The sequence below is a fragment of the Canis lupus genome, chromosome 16 (assembly GCF_048164855.1).
Source record: "Canis lupus baileyi chromosome 16, mCanLup2.hap1, whole genome shotgun sequence".
NCBI lineage: Eukaryota > Metazoa > Chordata > Mammalia > Carnivora > Canidae > Canis > Canis lupus.
In genome coordinates, this window is record NC_132853.1 from 2668425 (window position 1) to 2691150 (window position 22726).

Here is a 22726-nt window from a genome sequence, read left to right on the forward strand (position 1 = left end):
TTTAGCGCCTGCCTTTGGCCCAGAGCGCAATCCTGGAGTCCTGGGATTGAGTCCCACGTCGGGCTCCAATCATGGAGCCTGCTTCTCCCTCTGCCTGTGTCTCTGCCTCTCCCTCTGTCTCTCATGAATGAATAAATAAAATCTTAAAAAAAAAACAAAAAACAAAAAAACAACTTTTAAACTTTGAGATTAAAGACTGAGATTAGGTCAACAGATCAGCCTGGCAGTCAATAGAATGCACTTGGATGGGGAGGTCGAGTTGATCTCAGGGCTTGGATAGGGTGGTCGAGTTGATCTCAGGGCTTGTGGCAAGGCAAATCTCCACCAAGGGATGGAAAGGAAATAGACAACTGTTAGCTCTCCAGATATCTTGAACAGAGGCAGTAGAACACAGAGACTAAGAACTTGGGCTCAAACCTATGCTGTCACTTGCTAGCTGCATGACCTTGGAAAGTTTCTTAACCTCTCCAGAGGTACCTCAATTTCTAGTCTATAAAACACAGATAATATGGTACTTTTTCAAGTAACTGTTTTAAGAATCAAGGAATTAACAGATTGCCTATAAATGACATGGAGCTCTGGATTCCTCATGGTATTAGAATGAAGCAGCTTTGTAAACTTCTAACTACTGGACATTACTATTGTTTGTCTTCTTTTTTTCTAAAAAAACTTCAAAAAATGAGCACAGAGGATTATTCAGTCAGTCTGGTGGCAAGGGAAGGTAATGACAAACTTCCTTGAGGAGGTGAGTTCTGACATATGACTACCAGTTAGACAAATGAAGGCAGAGGAGGGGACAGGGAGAAAAAACAATTGGCATATAAAGTCATGTCTTAAAATTGAAGCTGGAGACCTCTCTTCAACTTGGGTTTCCCCTGAGAAGAATCTCATTCCTTTCTAAAACAGCCAATATAGTTCACTAAGATTTAGCAAGACTATCACAAGATGAGTTACACAGAAGTATCCAGAGATACATTATCAGGTTATGTCCTACCCCTCTATGTGTAAGACAGTCATGATATGCCCACAAATTTGTTCCTGAGCAACATTCTAAAAGGAACTTGCTGGTTACTAATGATAAATAAATGTAACCATATGTAAGCAATATTAGGAAAAAGATTACATGTTTGTCTTTGCTAGTTTTCCATACCTTAGGGATAACCTTAAATATTTTTTTAGAAAACAGTAATTATTCTAGTGCAGGTAACAGGATCACATTAAATTTCAGTTCTTCAAATTTTAACACTCCTGCTGAGATAGATATGGGCAAATGCAGAGCTCAGTTGGGGTCTCTATGGACACAGATTAATTTTCAGAGGTAGGTATATCAAGTTCAAATGAAATAATAAAAATGATGAATAAAAACAGCTGATATGGCTGGCATAGAAAATCAATAACAATCTGAATCAGATAGCCCCATGAACATCTCTTCAGAGCACCATCGACAAGCGTCTGCTCAAATAAACAGATGTTTTCATCTCTATCATTTAGTAAGAACAGTAAGTAAATGAGAACAAAGGCAGTCATAAACTAATCTGTTCATCAATCTGACCAGAATTTTACAATACTTAGATTCTTGTTTTATAAAAGTAGCAGGACCCCAATTACACCTAACCAAAGTTACACTGTAGGTTAAGTCCCAATCAAAGATGTTAATAGTAACATCTGGAACCATGACTGCTATAAAGATGCTCATTTTCTTGAATAAATGAATGAAAAATGTAAAAGTGTAAAAGGTTTGAAATATATTGGATTGGTGGTTAAGTCACACTGAGTATGAATTCTAGCACTGCCAGTTCCTAGCTCTGTAACTGTGGGCACATGCCTCAATTCTAGAAGTCTATCAACTGTAAAATAGAGATAACCATAATACTCACTTCATGGATTTATTAGGGAATAAATCATAAGTCTACAATGATAATAGCTAACATAGAGCCTGGTACTATGCAATAAGTTCTGTTCTTCATGTATCACATATAATTCACTATTTCCTAACAATTCTATGGAGTAGATACTACTATTATCTCTATTTTGCAGATTAAAAAAACGGGGGCACACATAGAATATGATACAACAGTATCAAGGAATATAAATTAGCTAGGATGTAATCCAATAAATACATATATGATATCTATGGAGAAACTGTAAAACAATTAATATAAAAGATTTCTAAGACAAATTGAGGAAGATTTCAGTAACTGGAAAGGAAGACTACACTCACAGATTCTTTTTTTTTTTTTCACTCACAGATTCTAAGTTATTACTGTAAAGATCAATAGATAAAGTAAAATCCCAATCCTGCGTGTTCATGTATAACTTGAGCTAAAAGTAAAATGCATGCGGAAAATGCAAAAGAACAAAAACAGCATAGATTTCTTTTTAAGATTTATTCATGAGAGACACAGAGGGAGAGGCAGAGACATAGGCAGAGGGATCAGCAGGCTCCCTTACGGTGCCTATGTGGGCCTTAATCCTAGAACCCTGGGATCACGACCTGAGCCAAAGGCAGATGTTCAACCACTGATCCACCCAGGTGCTCCAACAGCACAGATGTTTAAGAAAAACAAGACTTTACCATGTATCAGTATTCATTTTAAAGCTATGGTGAGGAGCATCTGGGTGGCTCAGTTGGTTAAGTGTCTGCCTTTGGCTCAGATCATGTCCCAGCATCCTGGGACTGAGTCCTACATCAAGCTCTCTGTGCAGTGGGTAGCACCTGATGCTCTCTCCTCCTCCATTTGTGCTCTATCTCTCTCTCTCTCTCAAATAAATAAATAAATAAATAAATAAATAAATAAATAAATAAATAACATCTTAAAAAAAATAAAGCTATGTTAATTAAGATATGCTTTATTGGCTCAGAGACAGACAAACAAACCAAAGGAACTGAATGAAGACATACCATACCCCAACATACCCAGGTATATTATGGATATTTAACTTATGACAAAGGTGGCATTGCAGAGCAATGAGGAAAAGACAAGTCTTTTCAGTGAACAGTGCTGGGATAATTAGATACCTATACAGAAAGAAAATGAAACTTGATTCTATCTCACACTATGCAAAATATTTAATTCCAACTAGACTGAAAACCCAAATAGCAAAAGCAAAATAATATACTTCTTAGAAGATAATAAAAAAAAAATCTTCATGATCTTGGATTAGGAAGAGATTTTTAAAACAGGCCACAAAAGCACTAACCATAAAGGAAAACTTCAATAAAATCAGACTACATTAAAATGAAGAATGTTCAGAGAGTGAAAAGGCAAGCCAGTGTGGAAGAAGATATATGCAACACATACAACCTATAAAGAGCTCATATTCAAAATGTGTAAAACTCTTATATAACATTAAGAGAAATGCAAACCAGTAGAAAACTGGGCAAGAAACCTGAATAAGCATTTCACAGAGGAGACTATCCACATCATCAATAACCTTAAGAAAAGATGTTCAACCTATTAATAATCAAGGCTATGCAAATTAAAACCATAATGACAATGGTTAAAAAAAAAAAAAGACTTCAAGTTATGGTGGCAATTTGGTAAAACTAACTTTCTTATGTTATCGGTAAACATGTTTATTGGTACAACTACTACAGAAAACAGTGTGTTGTTATTAATGTTGAAGATATACCTCTTTTATGACTCATTCTCAGATATATATGACCCAAGAGAAATGTATGCACATGTATATGAAATGACAAATTCTAGGATGTTCATTATGACAAGCTTTGTCAAAGATGCAATTAAAAATAACCCAAATATGGGGCACCCGGGTGGCTCAGTTGGTTGAACGTCTGCCTTACTCTCAGGTCATGATTCTGGGGTCCTGGGATGAGCCCCATGTCAAGCTCCCTTCTCAGTGGGGAGTCTGCTTCTCCCTTTCCTTTCCCGGGGTGGGGCTTATACTCTCTCAAATAAAATCTTAAAAAAAATAACCCAAATATTTATCAATATTACTGGAGATAAATAGTATCATTCATACAATATAATACTTATACAGCTGTAAAAGTATTTGAAAAAAAAAAAACGGAAAAAAAAAAAGGAGAAAAAGGTATTTGAATGACTGCAACAATTTGGATGACTAGTACAAATGTTGGGTAAAAGAAGCCAGATGGAACAAAAACCTCCCAAAACCAACCATTCATAGTATGCCATTCATTTTAAATAAGTTAAAACAACAACAACAATAAAAACAGGCTCAGACAGTAAAGGAACATATAGTGAGAACAGTGCTGGGGTAGAGAGGAGCTTTTGAGTTCTGGGAATGTTTTATTTTTTTTTTTTTTTAAGATTTTATTTATTTATTCGAGAGAGAGAGAGAGAGAGAGAGGCAGAGACACAGGCAGAGGGAGAAGCAGGCTCCATGCAGGGAGCCCAATGTGGGACTCATGTCCTGGGCTGAAGGCAGGCACTAAACCACTGAGCCACCCAGGGATCTCCCATGTTTTATTTCTTGACTTGGGTGATGCTTGCTTGATATTAATTCATTAAGCTGTAAAATTGTGTTTTGTGTACTTTTCTCCAAGTGTTATATTTCATGGTAAAAAAGTTGGAAACAAAAGATAACAGGGCACTTTAGGTAAGGGAAAGGACATCATCAGTGGCCAAAAAAAAAAAAAAAAGGAAGCAAATGTAAGGTATGTTTGGGCAAACTATGTAGATATATAGTTAAGCAGAAAGATCTTACAGAGGAATGGTCATACAGAAGTCTAGAAAACTGTTTGGAATACATTGGAATTCATTTTATCCTACTGATAAAAAACTACGGAGATTTTTAGGGGCGTCTGAGTGGCTCAGTTCATTAGGCATCTCCTTCTGCTCAAGACATAATCTTAGGGTCCTGGGATGAGCCCCACATGGAGCTCTGCTCAGCAGGGAGTCTGCTTCTCCCTCTGCACCACCACCACCACCACCACCATCCCGGTCGAGCTCTCTCTCAAATAAATGAATAAAATCTTTTAAAAAAGGCCACTGAGATTTTTAAATGGAGATATATCTGGATCAAAGTAGTATTTTAGGAATATCAATCTCACAATGATGTGCAGGTTGCGACAAGATGAATGGCATGGGCATCCCATAATAGGAACGGAGGAAAGGGTCAAAAATGAACTTGAGGTTTTACACCACGGTGGCTTGAGAAATGTGGTATCACTAATACAAAAGAGGAAAGTAAAAGCTGAGTGAGGGACAAAATCATCCTCTCTTGAATTTAAGAGAAGATGATGAGTCAAGCAGAAATATTCCAAAGACAGCTATGTAGGGGACAATGTTTAACCATTGTTAGGATGAAAAATCTATGAGTCAATACCTGGAAGAATTGAAACTATGGCAATAGATTAGAACTCTAAGGAGGAAGGGGATGTGTAGAGGAGCAATAATAAGATAAAACTAAGACATTGGGGAAGGTAAGAAGTTAGGGATGGAAAGTGGGGTGACATGATCAAAGAAGGCATAGGTGGAATATAAATCCATGATAAAGAGAAATGTAAGAAACAAAAGGGTTTCATAAAGAGAGTACTTGTCAAATGCAATGTGGGTCAAAAAGTGTGAGGAAGAACAAAGGGCTCAAAGGGCTAATAACATTTTCAGTAAACTGATGAGACAAAAATCATATTGAGTTAAAAACAGGTGAGTGGTAGGCCACCTGACTGGCTGAGTCAGAAGAGCTTGTGATTTTTGATCTCAGGGTTGTATGCTCAATCCTCATGCTCAGTGTAGAGATTACTTAAAAAATAAAATCTTAAAAAAAAAGATGAGTGGTAAAGAAATAAAATAAGCAGTATTTTATTGAGTAGTGTCACCTCATTTAAAAGTAACAGAAGAACAGTTTGTAGGAAGAAGCAACAGCTTTTAAAAGGATACTTTTTTTTTTTTTTAACTAGGGGAGATTCGTGTGCATTTAGAAGATAAAGATTAGAACAAAGGCTTTATAAAATTTTTTTTAAAGATTTTTTAAGTAATCTCTACACCCAACCTGGGGCTCAAACTTACAACCCTTAGATCAAGAGTCATATGTTCCACCAACTGAGCCAGCCAGGTGCCCCAAGAACAAAGGCTTTTCAGAGGAGAATGGACTATCATTTAGACATGCTCAAAATAAAAACCTATATGAAAAGTAAAAACAGTTTAACATTTAAATTTTCCTTATGTATTTTATTTTCATTAAAGAAAAAGGTTAAGTTACTTGGCCACGGTCAGAAAAGTAAAGTGATTTGCCCAGGATCACAAAGTGAGTCAAAATGGAGCTGTTTCAGTCTCACTACTTTTCCAAAGACAGACCTCCCATTATACCACACTACCTCCTATAGGGGTGGAGTGCAGGAAGAGAAGGAATGGTATATATAAAAATTGAGCCTCAGTATTACTGCTGCCTTTTTTTCCCGCAAACCAAAGCAACAACAGGAGTCACAACACAATCTGTGAAGCAAAGAACTAACTAGATGTATTACTTAGTACTTCCATATAGCAACTAGTTCTACTTTAATTTGGCTAAGTATAGAAGAAACCAAAATTCCTCTTGCACTCATCTCTCCTTTCAGCCCTACTATTATAAAAATACCTCCCCCACCTCAAACAGGACATTTTGTTCATTCCAAGGGCTCAGGTTACGCAAATTACAATTGGAAACTGATTTTTATCAAAACCTGCTCTTCAGATTGTGATGAAGGCCAGATTTAGGAAATGGAGAGTACAGCTGCTGACTTGACCAAAATTATACTAACAACTAAGGCAATTTGGAACTTGCCTAGCTAAAAGGTATTTAAAACAAAGGGTATTTAAAACATTTTCAACTGCATTACTGGATCTAACTCCCCTGATCAGCTGCACATTCTTCTAAGTACTACTGACTGTATTCAGTTTCATAGGTTGCCACCATCTGAAATGAAATCCTTGAAACTGGGAACAGGTACCCTCAAAATTTCATCTGCAAACATAGAACTTAAAACAGAAATAAGTGAAAATCTTAAGAATTCTCCTCTACTGCTCCTGGTAGGGAACCTGCTTCTCCCTCTGCCTGTGTCTCTGCCTCTCTGTGTCTCTCATGAATAAATAAAGTCTTTAGAAAAGAAAAAAAACAAGTGAGTAATTCACAAGATCAGTATGGACTGAACTTTTAGGAGTTATCCTTACAAGTCATTGACTAGAAAGATGGGAAAAAGACAAAAGAGAGGTGCCTGCCTGGCTTGGTTGGTGGAGCAGGTAACTCTTGAATTCAAGGTTGTGAGTATGAGACCCCTGCTGCCTGTAGGGCTTACTTAAAAAAAAAAAAAAAAATGTTACTGCCATTACTTAGGCCTGAAAACAAAGATAAAATGGTTCACAAATTACAACTAGCTGGAGCCATGGAAATAAATCCAGGGAAAATGCTACCTCATCATTCAACAAGTGGGGCCAAGAAAAGAAAAAGTCAGACCACAGTCCTAGTTTCTTCTTGCCTCTTATGTGTAGGAACCTTCAAATTAGGAATCAAGTTTCTATTTGTGGTATAAGACTTTTCATATTCCTGTAAATTTAGGTTTTCCAGTTGGAAATAAGCAGATCTGTGGTTTGTCCTATTTGGATTGCTACTGGAAATTTTTAAGGATCCCTTATTCATTTACGGGGGAAAAAGAGTTGGTTGAGCCTGGGGAGTCTTCTCCGAAAAAAAATAGAAATATACAGATATTTCATTAATGGATAGCTTGATCCGCGCACGAGAGCTCTAAACAAGTACATATTTTTGAAGTTGGAAATATAGACAATGATTCACTATGTAATAATTACTACTTTTTGCTTGAAATCATCTTGTGACATATATTCACTGCATAAATATTTGAGAGCTCCTCTGCACTCTTCACATGTACCTCATAATAGTGGAGGAGACAGACATCAATCCCATAATTTCAATACAGAGCAGTCAACATTAAACTAGAAAGAGAAGGTACACTGGGCACAGAGAAGTGGGTGATTTTGGTGCTAGATGAGGAAACTGAAGGAAAGATTATCTAGAAGAGGTGTCACCTGAACTAAGCCTTAGAGCAGAAGTATGTCAAAGGAAACCGAACAGTATAGGCAACAAGGCTTGCTGGCTGTAGGCATTTAAACATGTTTAGGAGTGTGGTTATCTGAGATGGAGATGAGGAAGGCCTCGATGAATGCTGGAACATGCAATCTGGAGTCAGATTGACTTGGGAGTCTTCTGTAGGGAGGCTGTAGGCATACATGAGATTGCCAGAAGGCAGTGTATGGTAAGAGAATAGACTCTGTAATAGGTTATCTTTTGGACTGTCTGCTCAGCTCATAACCAATATTCTTTTCTTTGACAACAGCCACTGCCCTAGCCTGTAAGGCACTAGGTTTACATTGCTAGATAAGCTGACTGGAGCATAAGAGATAATGGCTACTGCTAACTGGACTACAAAAAGTCAATGGCCCAAGTTGGCTCAATGAAATTCTCTATTCCCAAGATTTTGTAATGAGGACACAAGGATTGCTAGCTTCTGATGAGCCTGGAATTGTGAATTTGACTGGTGAGATGGTCTTGTTCCAGAAAAGGAGATGATGTTCATCTCTGTGGTATGTGGTGGTAATGAGGGGTGGGGAAACAGAGGAGCTATACCTCATGACTTCATAAGGGTTGAGAGTAGTTGCTACGGCTCCTGAAGCTTAAATGTGTAATTAAAACATACTGGTCTCAGTTCAGTCTGTGGACACTCACAATCTGAACAAGCCTGCTTCCTCCCTTTTTCCACCAAGAATTTTATAGCCTTTGGAGTTTAATACCACTAGTCTCAACAAGTGACCTACATAGTTACATGATTTCTAGTCCCCTTATCATTCTGATCATCTGCCTTTCCCTCTGGACATGTTCCTGCTTGTAAAGATCATATGAAAATAAATTGTTCGGAATCTACTGTGGCTTGGGGCGCCTGGCTGGCTCAGTTGGTAGAGCATGCGACTCTTAATCTCAGTCAGGGTTGTTGAGTTCAAGCCCCACACTGGGTGCAGAGATAACTTAAAAAAAAAAAAAATCCCTAAATAGTTGTTAAGTTTGAACCCTATGTTGGGTGTAGAGTTTACTTAAAAAAAAGAAAAATCTACTGTGGCTTGATGAGTACAGAACAGAGAGGGAGTCTATTCATCTATTCCTTTTTGTATACTGTTTTATTTTAGAGAGAGAGAGAGACAGAGAGTTCGAGAGCATGTGAATAGGGGGGAGGGGCAGAGGGAAAGAATCCCAAGCAGACTCTGAGCTGAGCACAGAGCGTGATGCAGGACTGATCTCATGACCCTGAGAAATCATGACCTGAGCTGAAACAAAGAGTTGGATGCTTAACCAACTGAGCCACCCAGGTGCTCCTGTTTTGTATTTTTTAAAGATTCTTTAATTTCTTTAAGTAATCTCTACACCCAATGTGGGGTTCTAACTCACAACCCCAAGATCAAGAGTCGCATGCTTCACTGCTTGAGACACCAGGTACACCTACTATGTTTTTAATTAATATAAATCCAGTTTCTCTCCTTTAGGCAACTGTATTTGTGAAAGTAATACACTATATGACTGCATAGAAAGATAAGCATATAAGAACTAAAATCTCTCAGCCTTTTTTCATGTTTTGCTGCAAAGCTGCCTCATTCACATCCTATAAGGACAAAAGCTTAGGCCTAGGCACCAAATATAAGACTTTGTTTAAAAAAAAAAAAAAAGACTTTGTTTATTGCCTTGTCTGAGTTGCCCTAATGTCCTGACTATTAAGACAGTATGAGCTTTCTTACCTGGCTTTGGATCATCAGTAGAAGCAAATGACACATATTTCACATCTGTACCTCAGCTTTTATGCAAAACAGGTAAGGATTAAAGCTAGGCTTGTGGAAAAAAAAAAAAGCTAGGCTTGTGATCTCAGGCTGATCATTTCTCTATACATCAAAAAATAATATAGTAATTGAAATTTTTATTTTTTGAGCTATGTTTTTATATTTATACTCCCTCAAGTTTTACTGAAAAATTTTAAAAGATTTTATTTATTTATTCACGAGAGACACGAGGGGTGGGGAGAGAGAGAGAAAGAGAGAGAAAGAGAGGGGCAGAAACAAAGGCAGAGGGAGAAGCAGGCTCCATGCAGGGAGCCTGACATGGGACTCGATCCCGGGACTCCAGCATCACACCCTGGGCTGAAGGCAGGTGCTAAACTGCTGAGCCACCCAGGGATCCCCAGTTTACTGAGATTTAATTGGCAGAGAGCACTACATAAATGTAAGGTATCCAGATTAATGACCTCACTTATACATACTGTGTAATAATTACCACAAATACACTGATTAAGAGGATGAGCCGTGAAGTCAAACTGTCTGGATTCAAATCTCAGCTTTTACATTTATTAAATGTATGGTCCTATTATTTCAGTTCCCTACTCTGTGAAATGTAAAAGTCTCTAAATTCTTTTTTAGTAATGTAAAACCTGTTACTAGGTTTCTGTGAGAATTGAGTTAATACATGTAATGTGCTTAGAACAGAGTTAATATATGCAAAGTTTCTGACACATAATAAATGCTCGATAGGAGTACCTAGCTGGTTTAGTCAGTAGAGCATGTGACTCTTGATCTCAGGGTTGTTCATTTCAAGCCCACACTGGGTGTAGAGATTACTTAAAAAAATAAAATCCCTAAATAAAAAAAAGTTCAATAAATGTGAGCTACTATTATTATTTTTTTAAAGATTTTATTTATTTATTCATGAGAGACACACAGAGAGAGGCAGAAACACAGGCAGAGGGAGAAGCAGGCTCCCTGCGGGGAGCCCAACGTGGGGCTTGATCCTGGGACCCCGGGATCATGACCTGAGCCCAAGGCAGGTGCTCAACCACTGAGCCACCCAGGCGTCCCTGAGCTACTATTATTACTATCATCATATCACCAGTTTGTCTCAGGATACTTGTCAGTGATTCCCCCAGAAAGGTTCTTATGAGGACTAAATAGGAATGCATAAGAAAGTGGGCTATATAATACTATAAACTTCAGGATGCCTATGAAGACAGATGGTAAATCACCTGAGTGATGTCTAATTCTGGTATGCCTGGAGCCTACTGGGTTTGCCTACCAGTCAGGTATAGATAGAATAGCTTCAAATAGCTGGCTTTCTTCAGCAGCCCCCTTCATCTCTACTTGCAATTTTGGAGATTATTACTTGGGTTAGAGAACTAAAAATGTATTTATTGAGCTTTTGTAGTAAATTGCAAAGTTTTTTGTTGCATATTTTATTTACTGTAATTATAAAGTTAAAAGCAAAAGCAACCCCAGCTTTGCATTCTAGCTAGTCACTATTTTAGTTGCGTGATAATCTGAGCTCAGTTTCCTTATCTATAAAATATAAAAATATTCATCTCACAGAATTGTGAAAATGAAAGGATTAAAATATGTAAAAGACCCGTAGAGTACTAAAAATGAAGATATGGATCAACAAATATAGTTGCATTTTATTATGTCATGGTTATTATTTCTCCACCTGTGGTCCATAGCACTTTTTAGAAATATCTTCCATGGGGCTCCTGGCTGGCTCAGTCGATAGAGCACGAGACTCTCAATCTTGGGGTTGCAAATTCAAGCCTCACATTGGGAGTAGAGATTACTTTAAAATAAAATCTTAAGAGAGAGAGAGAGAGAGAAAAAAGAGATATCTTCCATGAATTTTGAGTTTAATTTACAGGTTCCTTTGAGAGAGGTGTAAATACGCAGTGTGAAATTATACTAGTTAAGCCAGAGTTGTCAAAATCTCCCTTAGGAAAATGTGCATACACAAAATTGTCTTTGCCCTTATTCCAAAGAGACTCCTAAGGACTTTCATTATAGTGTAGCTTCCAACTGTTACCATTTTCTGCTTCCACTGTCAAACACTGAATTAGAGCCTGATTTGGCTACTGAAGGTTTCAATGATGAGGATATTAGTGACTTTGAGAGTTGACAGTGTTTGTTACATATCTTGACATTTGTGGCTTCTCTGATTACTTGATCCTAGATTATGGAGTCATTAAATTTCAAAGCCATAGGAGGCTTTAAAGTACACAAATTCCTCATTCTCACTATACAGATGAGAAACTGAGGTCCAGAGAATTAAAGTAACTTGGGCATATTTGCATTAATAACTTCTAACACTACTTCATTTAGTTTTTAAATGACCTATGTTTCTACAACACTGAATGGCTGCTATTCTGGATCATATGAATTTACGCAATAAACTTTCTATTCTAGTAAAGTAATAACTCTTCGCAGAAATTAGGATTACCGAGACGCCTGGGTGGCTCAGCGGTTAAGCGTCTGCCTTCACCCAGGGTGTGATCCTGGAGACCCAGGTTCGAGTCCCACATTGGGCTTCCTGCATGGAGCCTGCTTCCCCCTCTGCCTGTGTCTCTGCCTCTCTCTCTGTGTGTCTCTCATGAATAAATAAATAAATAAAATCTTTAAAAAAAAGAAATTAGGATTACCATGGAATCATCTCGAGTGTTAAAGTGTTCAAGGCAACTTTCTGAAATGTAAATAGCAGAATTAAGTATAGCTGGGTCCTCAGAACTGCAATCTAGTTTTACACTGAAATCCTTAAAAATATATGTGTAAACTCTAAGTGGACCAGCACTTCATCTGTCCTGATCACTGTGGGGCCTATTCATGGAACTTTACAAGGTGAAAGTACTCACTGTTTGCTGAATGAAAGAAATCGGACAAGCATCTGAATTCTTTCCTTTTTGAAACACTTATCTCCCTTGGCTTTCAGAATATTACTCTCCAGGTTTTCCTACTTTCTCTCAAACTATTAGTTTCTCAATCTCTTATACTGAGTATCTTTGGAACTCCTGGATGTTGGCATATCTTCAGGGGTTAGTCTCTGAAGATACTTTCTATCAATATTCTCTCTTTAGGGATGCCTGAGTGGCTCAGTGGTTGAGCCGCTGCCTTTGGCTCAGGGCATGGTCCCGGGGTCCTGGGATCGAGTGCCGCATCAGGTTCCCTGAAGGGAGCCTACTTCTCCCTCTGCCTATGTCTCTGCCTCTTTCTCTGTATCTCTCATGAATGAATAAATAAAATCTTTAAACAAAACAAAACTTGACTGTAGTGATAGTTACACAAATCTATATTCATAGAACTGCACAACACCTCAAAAATGCCTCAATTTTACTGCCTGTTAATTTTAAAATAAAATTTAAAATGAAAAACAAAAACAACTAATACTACTTAACCAAAAACATTATAATACTTTGGTCACTAACCACCAACTATTTTACCTATATATAAGTAAAACTACAATGAATATCTCAGTAAAAACATGTATCACTTGCCCTAAAAAACTAAAAGAAACTTTTAGTCTTAACGAATAAAAGATATTATTAAGACAATATATTATTAAGACTATTTCTCCATTCATTAAAGAAATACAACAGACCCCATTTTCTATTTGGAACATTCCCACAAAGCACAGATGGCCCTAGGCAGCGAGTATAACTTTTTAAAACCAAATTTAACTAAGACCTCTCCTTCTTATAGGAACTGGCAATTTGTAAGAAGGTTAATAAGGTTAAGGTGTACTCTCCCTAAATCCCAGCAGTAAGTCTCATACAGCCTTCCAGCTCTGAGGTAGACCTGTGTTCCCTTCTAGCAAATTGCTACATTAATCTCTTCAACATACCTGCAAAGGTGGATTAAAAGGAATGTGAAGAGGGTTCTCTTCTGCTCAACAGGTAACTGGTAAGGGTATCCATTCACAGATTAAAGCTCTCTCTTGGGCTGTCCTTGCATTTAGAACCAACCAATCTTTCTGATCCATATGGGCCTTGCTTATAATTCACAGGATACCCTGTCAGGTTGTTTTATTTAGCTATGCCTTCGCTCATGCTGCTCTCTGCCTGGGGGAGCCTTCCTCACTTTACCAGCCTGGCAAATGTCAACCAACCTCTCATGATGCCTTCCTGGGTGAAGGAACCTGATAGCCCAAACAGAAATGAGCACTCCTATCTCTGCATATCCTCTGTACCCTCCAGGATTGCTAGCATTGTTCCTCCAACACTTTGTTGCACTTACCTATTTGTCTCCCTCTACAAGACTATGTGCTCCACAAAACAAGGAGAGATTTTTATTTTTTCTGCATCTCTAATATATACCAAACACAGAACAACCACCAGTGAATGTCAGTTGAATGAAGAGTATAGCTTCTTTACTAACAAACCAAAGTGCAGAGTTTATAAGAACTCAGATGACTAACTAGTGGCCCAGCGCAGAGACTTTGAACCAATACCTAAAAGCTCAGTACTCAGCTCCCTAGGTTCCCCCGATTCTAAGGTCTTGGTGAGAGAGAGACCAATTAGCATGCTTTTAGTAAAACCATATGTTCCAGAAGAGTGGAAGATTTGGTTGCCACATTTTCCTTTGCCTTACTAAAAGGAAATCTTCTGGCCAGATTTAGTTTAATGGGGCCAGAATAGAGACATGTTCATTGCTGGAGATTCTCATATTATTTGCCAAAAAGTGCTTTTGTAACTACTTCCATGTGTAAAACTATGTTCTAAGTGATAGGATCTCTCTCTCTCTACATTCACCACTAGGACCAAAAATCATGAAACGTAAACAAGGCATGTAAGTACTCCTTCACACACTACACACGCACAATTTTATTAAGGTAGCTAAAGGTTCTGCTTCCCTGAGGCACTGAATCAGTATTTCATAAAACTAGCACTCTTTTCCCCTACTCCTCCCTAGACATTCATCTTTTGGGGTAAGACTAATGGTTCATAGAAATAAAGAACGAAGAAACTGAATCCAAATATTTTTCAGCATATGACATATGATGAAATTTCTATATTAAAACTATTCTATGGTGGGTAGTTTCTCTCTAGTATCAGATTGGTAAACTCACGGCAAATATTTTAGTGTGCATGATTTCAAAAGGCATGCAGACATTAGCAAAGGTGCTAAGAATTAATTTCTACATATTCAAAAAGAACCTAGAATCTTACATAATTTACAACTATCTCATGGCAAACTTAACAAAAACCATCAATGCTTAGGAGAGTGTGTGCACGTACACAGAATCTTGGAACAGTGACATATCCAAGACTTCTGTGACTAGCACCTATTGGGGGCCAAGCTTTTCTCTTAACACACCTTTTTTCCCCCACAGACTCATGTGCATGTATTTTGGGATTAAATGGCCACTGGGATGGTGTTTTTTTCTTTTTCAAATGTCCAAAACATTCATTTGCTGTAGAGTGGTTATTTAATGAACTGTAATTGACATTCCATAAATTACCTATAACTTATTAGTTCCTTTGAAAAGCAAAGCTAGGTTGCTGTAGCCATTACTATGAGGAAACATGTTGAAACCTCAAAAAAGGAAAATGCTTTTGCTAACAATGAATAAGATGCAAACAGAGTAATAATGCTTAGAATATTTCCCTACTTTTGCCATTTGAAACCCAGGCCTCTAATTTTACTATGCTAAGAAAAATATAGGAATGTTCTATTTTGGAGCCATACGTTTTGTTCTTCCATGTTTTGGAAGAACAAAAACATTTCAAGAAATGTAGGGTAAGTTTAGTAAAAAAAGCTAAAGAAAGACAGGCCTCCCAAAGTGAAAACAAATCCTTCTGCAGGTTTTGAATAATGCTTTTGCAGCCAAGTGTTCCTCCTCTCCCCACAATTGTTAATATTTGTTAAGCAACATTAACATTATTCCCTCTTTGTAGTTCAAATCCAAGAGCTGCGGTTCTAATTCACCTGTGTTCCTAGGGATTAGAACACAGTAAATGCTCAATGAATGTTGTCTACAAAAATTATAATTTTATACACAGAGATCATAATAATCAGCCACTGATATAAGCTCTCAACCCCTAGAAGGCAGGGAGACTGAAGATTCCAAAGTTAAGTAGGGCAGTGATTAGTATACTAACAATATTTCCAACTTTACCACTTCATGGTAAAGTTTTTGAGAAGGGGCTATTAAACATGGCCATGGCCATTGTCTTGGCATCTATTTACCTAGCAAACACATGGAAGGAGATGACTAATCTGACTATCCTTCCTTTCCTAATTATCACTTAATCTGTGTGCTTAGAACCCATCCTCTCTTTTTCTTCTAATCAACATAACTTAAAAAACAAAACAAAACAAAAAAACAAAACCACAACTGTTAAGAGACTCTCTTAGGGACAAAAATAAATTCACCAATTTCACAGAGACACTCTAATTACTAATTATTTTTATTAGCCCAGGAACAGATTATTAGCATAGTAACTGGCTGTAAAGCAAAGACTCAGCAGCTCGTCTCACCTGTTATACAACATTTTCAAGGCTAAATTTCCAAAAGACCCCGCCCTGAATGTTGTTCGCTGAAAGGAGGCATTGGGGGTAGGCAGATTTTTTTACTTGGAATATTTAAACAGTACCAGCCACCGGCTCACCCAAGAATCCTCTTCTTCCTAATCTCCCTAAACTTGCCACTTTGTAAAACTCATTTTAATTTCAAGGCATGTTTTTTTTTTTTTAAAGATTTTATTTATTTATTCATGAGAGACACACACAGAGAGAGGCAGAGGCACAGGCAGAAGGAGAAGCAGGCTCCATGCAGGGAGCCTGACATGGGACTTGATCCTGGGTCTCCAGGATCATGCCCTGGCTGAAGGCAGTGCTAAACCACTGAGCTACCTGGGCTGCCCAATTTCAAGGCATGTTAAGTATGTGCTGGGCACTGTGATAAAGGTTCTTTTATCTAACTCCTATAGCAATCCTGTGAGATTGGTATTACTACCCCTTTTGTATATATGAGGAAATTGAGGCTCACAGATGTCAAGTGACTTGGCTAAGTGACAGAATCAGGTGGCTGAGATTCTTTTTTTTTTTTTTTTTAATTTTTATTTATTTATGATAGTCACACAGAAAGAGAGAGAGAGAGGCAGAGACACAGAGGGAGAAGCAGGCTCCACGCACCAGGAGCCCGACGTGGGATTCGATCACGGGTCTCCAGGATCGCGCCCTGGGCCAAAGGCAGGCGCCAAATCGCTGCGCCACCCAGGGATCCCGGTGGCTGAGATTCTTTCCCCAACACTGAGAATCCTGTAGCAAAGCAATGGATGCAGCCAAGTTTTTAGAAGCCATTTGGGCAACAGGGGATGAGCCCTTACCATACAGACCAAGAGGTCTGCTCAGAGGCCATGAAAGCAGCAGGTTTTATTTTTGTTTTTGTTTGGTTTTAATGGCTAAAAATCCTATAGGAATTCTTACTGGCCCCAGTGACAATCCACAGAGGCCCACCAGTCAGTTGACTCCTGACCTTCCATGCTTCTCATTCTAATTAATGCAAGGTCCTTGGATGACAGTGTGAGCATCAAGACCTTGTTAGAGTTAGCAATGACCTTTACATCTATCAGGCTTTTCAAAATATGTAAAACAGCTGTGCATCGGGAACGCCCCCAAATTCTGAACCTTAAAATAGGAGTAGATGCATTTTTCCTAATTATGGTGTTTTTACCAAGTCTTTAGGACATGACTTTTTACGTGGCTAAAAAAATATTTGAGGAGTGGCTTGTTTTTCAATTGCCCAGGCAAATCACCGAGGCATGCAGAAATAAGAATCTTATAGACCGATTTCCTTGGCTTAAAAAGAAATCCCAGTAGCAGGGGAGACAGAAAACAAAGAATCATCTGAAAAAATTTGGGGGGTAAGGGAGAATGTTTGGTTTCCATACTTGTGCCTCTACTATCCTTTTGTTCTCTCACCTCATTGTACTAAAGATGCTAAATCAAACATGATTGCAGCGATGTTTGTGTGTGAAAATGACAAAAGCAATGAGCTAAAATCCCAACCTCATCTTGAACTCTGAAGACTTTTATGGCTTTTTCTTCAGTAGGCCCTCCCCGTTAAAGCACATTAAAGACCACATTGTTCAAAAGGGTCATGGTAGGTTTCATACCCCATTTTAATACAATGTAAATGGTAACTGAACTTCCAAGTTTTGTTAGTAATATTTGTATCTCTCTGGAAAATGCCCATTAAAAGAATTGATCCTTTAAATATTAATGCAGAATTATAATGTATCAGAGAAGCAAAACAATGGTATCAAGGAGGCATTGTGATGATTAACTTAGGTATTCTTTTAATACATCATTTTCCCCAGAAAAGGGTACAGGTGAGAGATGGGTTAAATATATCCAGATGATCTTGTTAAGTGTTTGTCTATATATTCTCTTAAGCCTCAAAACTGTGCAGGAGAATATGTCAGGTCTCAACTCAAGAAGCATAAAATAAATTAAACTTGGGGCTCACTTCAACTGGAGGTCTCTCTCCCTGCCCCCCACCTCTGCCCTTATTCCATTAGTATGTTTCCAAGTCACATTATGGGCCCCAAGTTGGTTTATGCATTTATTCCTGAAAGATTTCAAATGGGGAGAATGATATTAGAGGCTCTTTATGATTCCATTTTCCACAGCTGTTACCATCAGTTGTCACCAATACTTTGGGGGTTTAGTGGGAGAGAGGCGGCAATGACTCCATTACTCTTTCCAACAGCCATAAAGAATTTGCATCATAAAAGGACCTATGGAACAACTGCCTTAGGCCTCTGAAAAAATAATACAGTAAAACAGGAATGTTACAGGTGGGCTTGGGAAAGACGAATTCAAAAACTGAAAAACTGGACTGGAGTAAAATTACAACAAACTTGGTAGTACTTTTAAAATCATAATTTCATTGGTGGAACTGCTCACTTTCCCAAGCTCAGGTATCCCTGTTCAATACCCATATATAATATGCAATAAGATGTGGCATGATATCATGACTTAAACGCATTTTAAAATAAAACCTATGATTTCTGTAGATTTCTTGGCTATGAGTCTGGTTTAAATGATCTCAAAATAACACTAAGAGCATCTGTTTGGTTCAGATGAAGTTTCAAAAGCCAATACCAGCTGTTGGAGGAGGGATTTCACACGTGTTACTCTAATTCTAACCAAATTTTGTTTTTTTTCATCCCCTTAATGATGCTCCCAACCGAAGTAGGGTAAAGCAAATGTTAGAATAAAAGAAAGGAAGAAAAAGAGAGAGAGAGAGAGAGAGAAAGAGAAAGATGATAGATTACTCAATGCATCGATGCATGTGACTAAGACCAAATGATCACCCTCCCAACTCAATACAGTATTAGCATGAGGACAAAAGGCATTTAAAAATCAATTTGGAGTTATTTCTAGTGGGGATTGCATGATCCTAGCAAGTTGAGGAATGAGAATATTCCCAGTGTTAAAAGGGCACTCTTCTAAATATTTTTTCCTTTAAGAGCAATCTGATTTTCACAAGGAATTCATTTGGTGGCATTGTTTTGGTTTTAGGTGTCTGTCCTGCCAAGCAGGGGCCATGCACAAGGGCTGCATCTATCTTGAAGTGTGCACAATGGCCTCTCTTGCGGCTCACTCTGTTATTGATCCTTACAGATGCTCCAAGGCCCTTCCCCCACCTTTCTCCAAATCCCAACCCCCCATTCTGAAAGATAGCTTAAGAAATAAGACTTCCTGCCTAGCGACTGGCTGGGCTGAAAGACCAGATTGTATGACTCCACAGATCAGGCCTGCCACAGTGAAAGCTTGAATAGAGTTAACCCTCTGTGAACTAAAACAAAACATTTGTATGCCCAGCTGTGACAAAGGTTAATTTAAATGGACAAGCGCCCAATATCTAAAACCAGGCAACACTTTTTTACAGTAGCATTTTCCCTCAACTCTTTTGTAAGAAGTCTGAATTTGCTTTTTAAGCTTCCAAAGATCTTCAACTGGGATAATTCATTTTGCTTTACTAGAATTTTATATGGAAGATTCCATTGAAAAATTTAAAATTCACTTCCTTGTTTTATAAAAGTTCTTGTTTTAGTACCATAAGTTATTTTCTGTCATTGAACAGCTAAGAAAAATCAAAGTTTCAATACTTAATAAGAACCGAAGGAGAACTTTCTCTTCAAATCTTTTTTCTCTTTCAGAACTTGTGGACTATACAACACTTACCGATTCAAGCTAGTTGGAAAAATATCCAAATCCTCCAGGGCTATCCCTTCCAAACCTATGCAATCACTGCTCTGGTATCTTTGCCTACCCTTAAACTCCTATTCCAATGGGTCCAGAGCAAATCATACTTCTTAAATGACTCCTTTCTGGAAAAGCTAGTATATCTAGAATACAAAGAATTTCTGTGTATATATAGGGGGAAGAAGAGGAAGCTGCTCGAAATTAAAAATAACAGGTTTTGCACGTAACTGATAACTTCTACAAACGTTGCTGTTTCCACTAACAAAGACTAAAAACCAATGAGATAATAATAATTCTGGCATATATGGTGCTGGGAGAGAATATACAGGGAGTATTACTATAAAGAATAATGTTGCTTGAGAGAAGGTCAGTCCCACTTCCCTGATTTGTGCATCCTCAGAGTGAGAATGAAACTGCAAAGCTGCCTGTGGCAGATGTTAGCCATGCTGCACGGGGCTAGGACGCTTTCCTAGGACTATTTTATTAGTTAATGTCCTAGAAATTTACTAATTACTTCAAATATGAAACTCTTCTGGCTATAGCTCAACAGAGCATGCCTACAAGAAACCAAAACCTTTGGCAAAGTCTTAGACTCTATATTTTATAAACACAGCAAACAAATACAGCGAATCTTTAATGCTAAGATTCATCTTCTAGCTGTTTCTTTAGCTGTGTATGTCCTTTCTGGCACAAGTAATAAAGTTGTGGGACACTGGGGTTTCTCACACAAGTAGGAGGCTATCTCTAAATATACAAATTATAATTATAATACTAACTAGTTGCTGTTGATGAAACACACACACACACACACACAGAATGAATTTACCCATTTTAAAAAACAACCTACTTAAAAAGAAATTAGCAATGGCTTAGTCTTATACCCCAAACCGTAAAATATCTAAATTCCCCCAAAGGAAATGAGGCTGTCTTATCAACGGCCTCATGACCCCAATACTATCTATAATTACAGTACTTTCACAGATGGCGAACTGGATTAAGGAATTTAAAATACAAACAAATTCTGTCAAGAGGTAAACAGAACAATTTTTTACAATGTAAACTTTACCTAAGGACTGTGGGCAAAATCAAGTTAAAATTTTTTTCAAGTCACTATAAAATTTAAATCCAGATTTTCTTTCTTTTTTTTGCCTGCTCTTTCTCTTAAAATCATCAACCACAACAATGAATTTACTACATTTCACCCTCACTTTTCTACAATCCAAAACATTTATAGCCAGTTGCTACACATGAAAACTTGTTGGCTGAATTCTGCTAAGACACAAAAAACGGAGAGGACTGCCTCCCTCCTCCCTCAAGGCTACTATTTGTTCTAAGTCTTCAAAGAAAATTTCTAAACCTCAGATTTGGGCCCAGACTTCAACAGTTCTCTTACCTTCCCATGTCTCCATTTCATGCTTCTGGAAGTCTGTTGAGAAGTTCTATTGCAGCCATGAAGAAACAGAGATTACAGGACAAGTCCAGCTTGATGACCACCCTTCCGACACTTGGCCAATTTCTCTCTCTTAGCTGGGACTAAGACAGTCATCCTCACAGGTCAGTTTACAAGCCAGTCATGTGATTAGAAAGTTCAGGCGCTAAGGTCACAACGTGTATGGAGTTCGTTTATTACCAAAGGTTATCTAAGTAGAACAGATAGACTTATTTTCTTTAGTTAACAATACTGCCTAGAATGTGCTCTGAAAAGTATCATAGGAACATTTAATAAGAAATATTCCTCTGATCTCCTTTAAACTGAGATCCTAAAATTAAAAGTCAGCAGTTTAGAGGATTTGATTTTCATTTAATTTAAAAGAGTTCTAGTGAGTTTTTTCCCTTTTTTCTTTCAAGAGCTATTCTTCTATACCCTATGTTCCTGTGTTCTGGATTAACAAATTTAGAATTGAAATATTTGGCAGAAGGAAAAGACAAAACAAAAATACCAGGTTATGTATATATGGGGGGGGAGGGTAAGACTGGGATTCCCTGCTTTTTGTCATTATAATAAACAATGACAAGGCAAATTCTTCTGAGAAAATTAAAACATGGAGCTCTGAGTTATTTTGCAGGGTTCACTTTAATTTCGGCCCTTAATTTTCATGCTCTGGTTATACACAATAGTCTGAAAGAATGTGGAAAAAGAAAAACTAGGTCGCAAAATCCTTTTAGAAAGCACAAAGTTTAGAAATATCATCCCCTGCCCCCAGCCAAAAGCTTAAATGTTGAAGCTTCCTGCTTCATTCCCTTAAAACTCCTAAGATCTTAGGCAATCTTATGCTATGCCTCCCTGATGGTGAACCATCCCCATGACAGAGCAGAGTATGTGTATGCATATACATGCTCAAACCTTGCCAAAGAGCGGCAGAGGCTGGCAAATCAGAGCCATATGCTAATGACATATGATGTCAAACATTCAGCTATCCATTCAGATAGCAGAACACTGATTACAGGGCCAATTCTTCAAGAAAGGCGGGATGACCTAAAGATGAATTGAGTCCAGGAATAAATGCTTTTTAACTGTGCAAAATGTTTCACCCCATGAAACCGCTCTTTCTCCCTGGCCTAGCCTTGGGAATCACTTAGGGCTAAACACATTTTATTAGCAGTGTTCCAGAAAAAAGAAGAGACCCTTCTTGAGGTGGGAGTGGAATCTGTCACTTGGCAGCCATATAACTGAATGGCAAATATAGCTAGAGGGC

The 22726-nt window shown here is 38.0% G+C and overlaps 1 protein-coding gene across 4 annotated transcripts in view; it reads right to left on the reverse strand.

The window, feature by feature from the left end:
• NR6A1 (nuclear receptor subfamily 6 group A member 1) overlaps positions 1-22726 on the reverse strand; it is a 221997-nt gene that overhangs the window by 42038 nt on the left and 157233 nt on the right. Inside the window, exon 1 of one of the 4 annotated variants that reach the window (XM_072777882.1) lies at positions 21424-21574. The exons of the other annotated variants lie outside the window; for them this stretch is intronic. Coding sequence (XP_072633983.1) covers positions 21424-21439 — 16 coding nt within the window. The 5' untranslated portion in view covers positions 21440-21574. Of the gene's footprint in view, positions 1-21423; positions 21575-22726 lie in introns of those variants that run through there. 4 annotated transcript variants of the gene reach the window in all.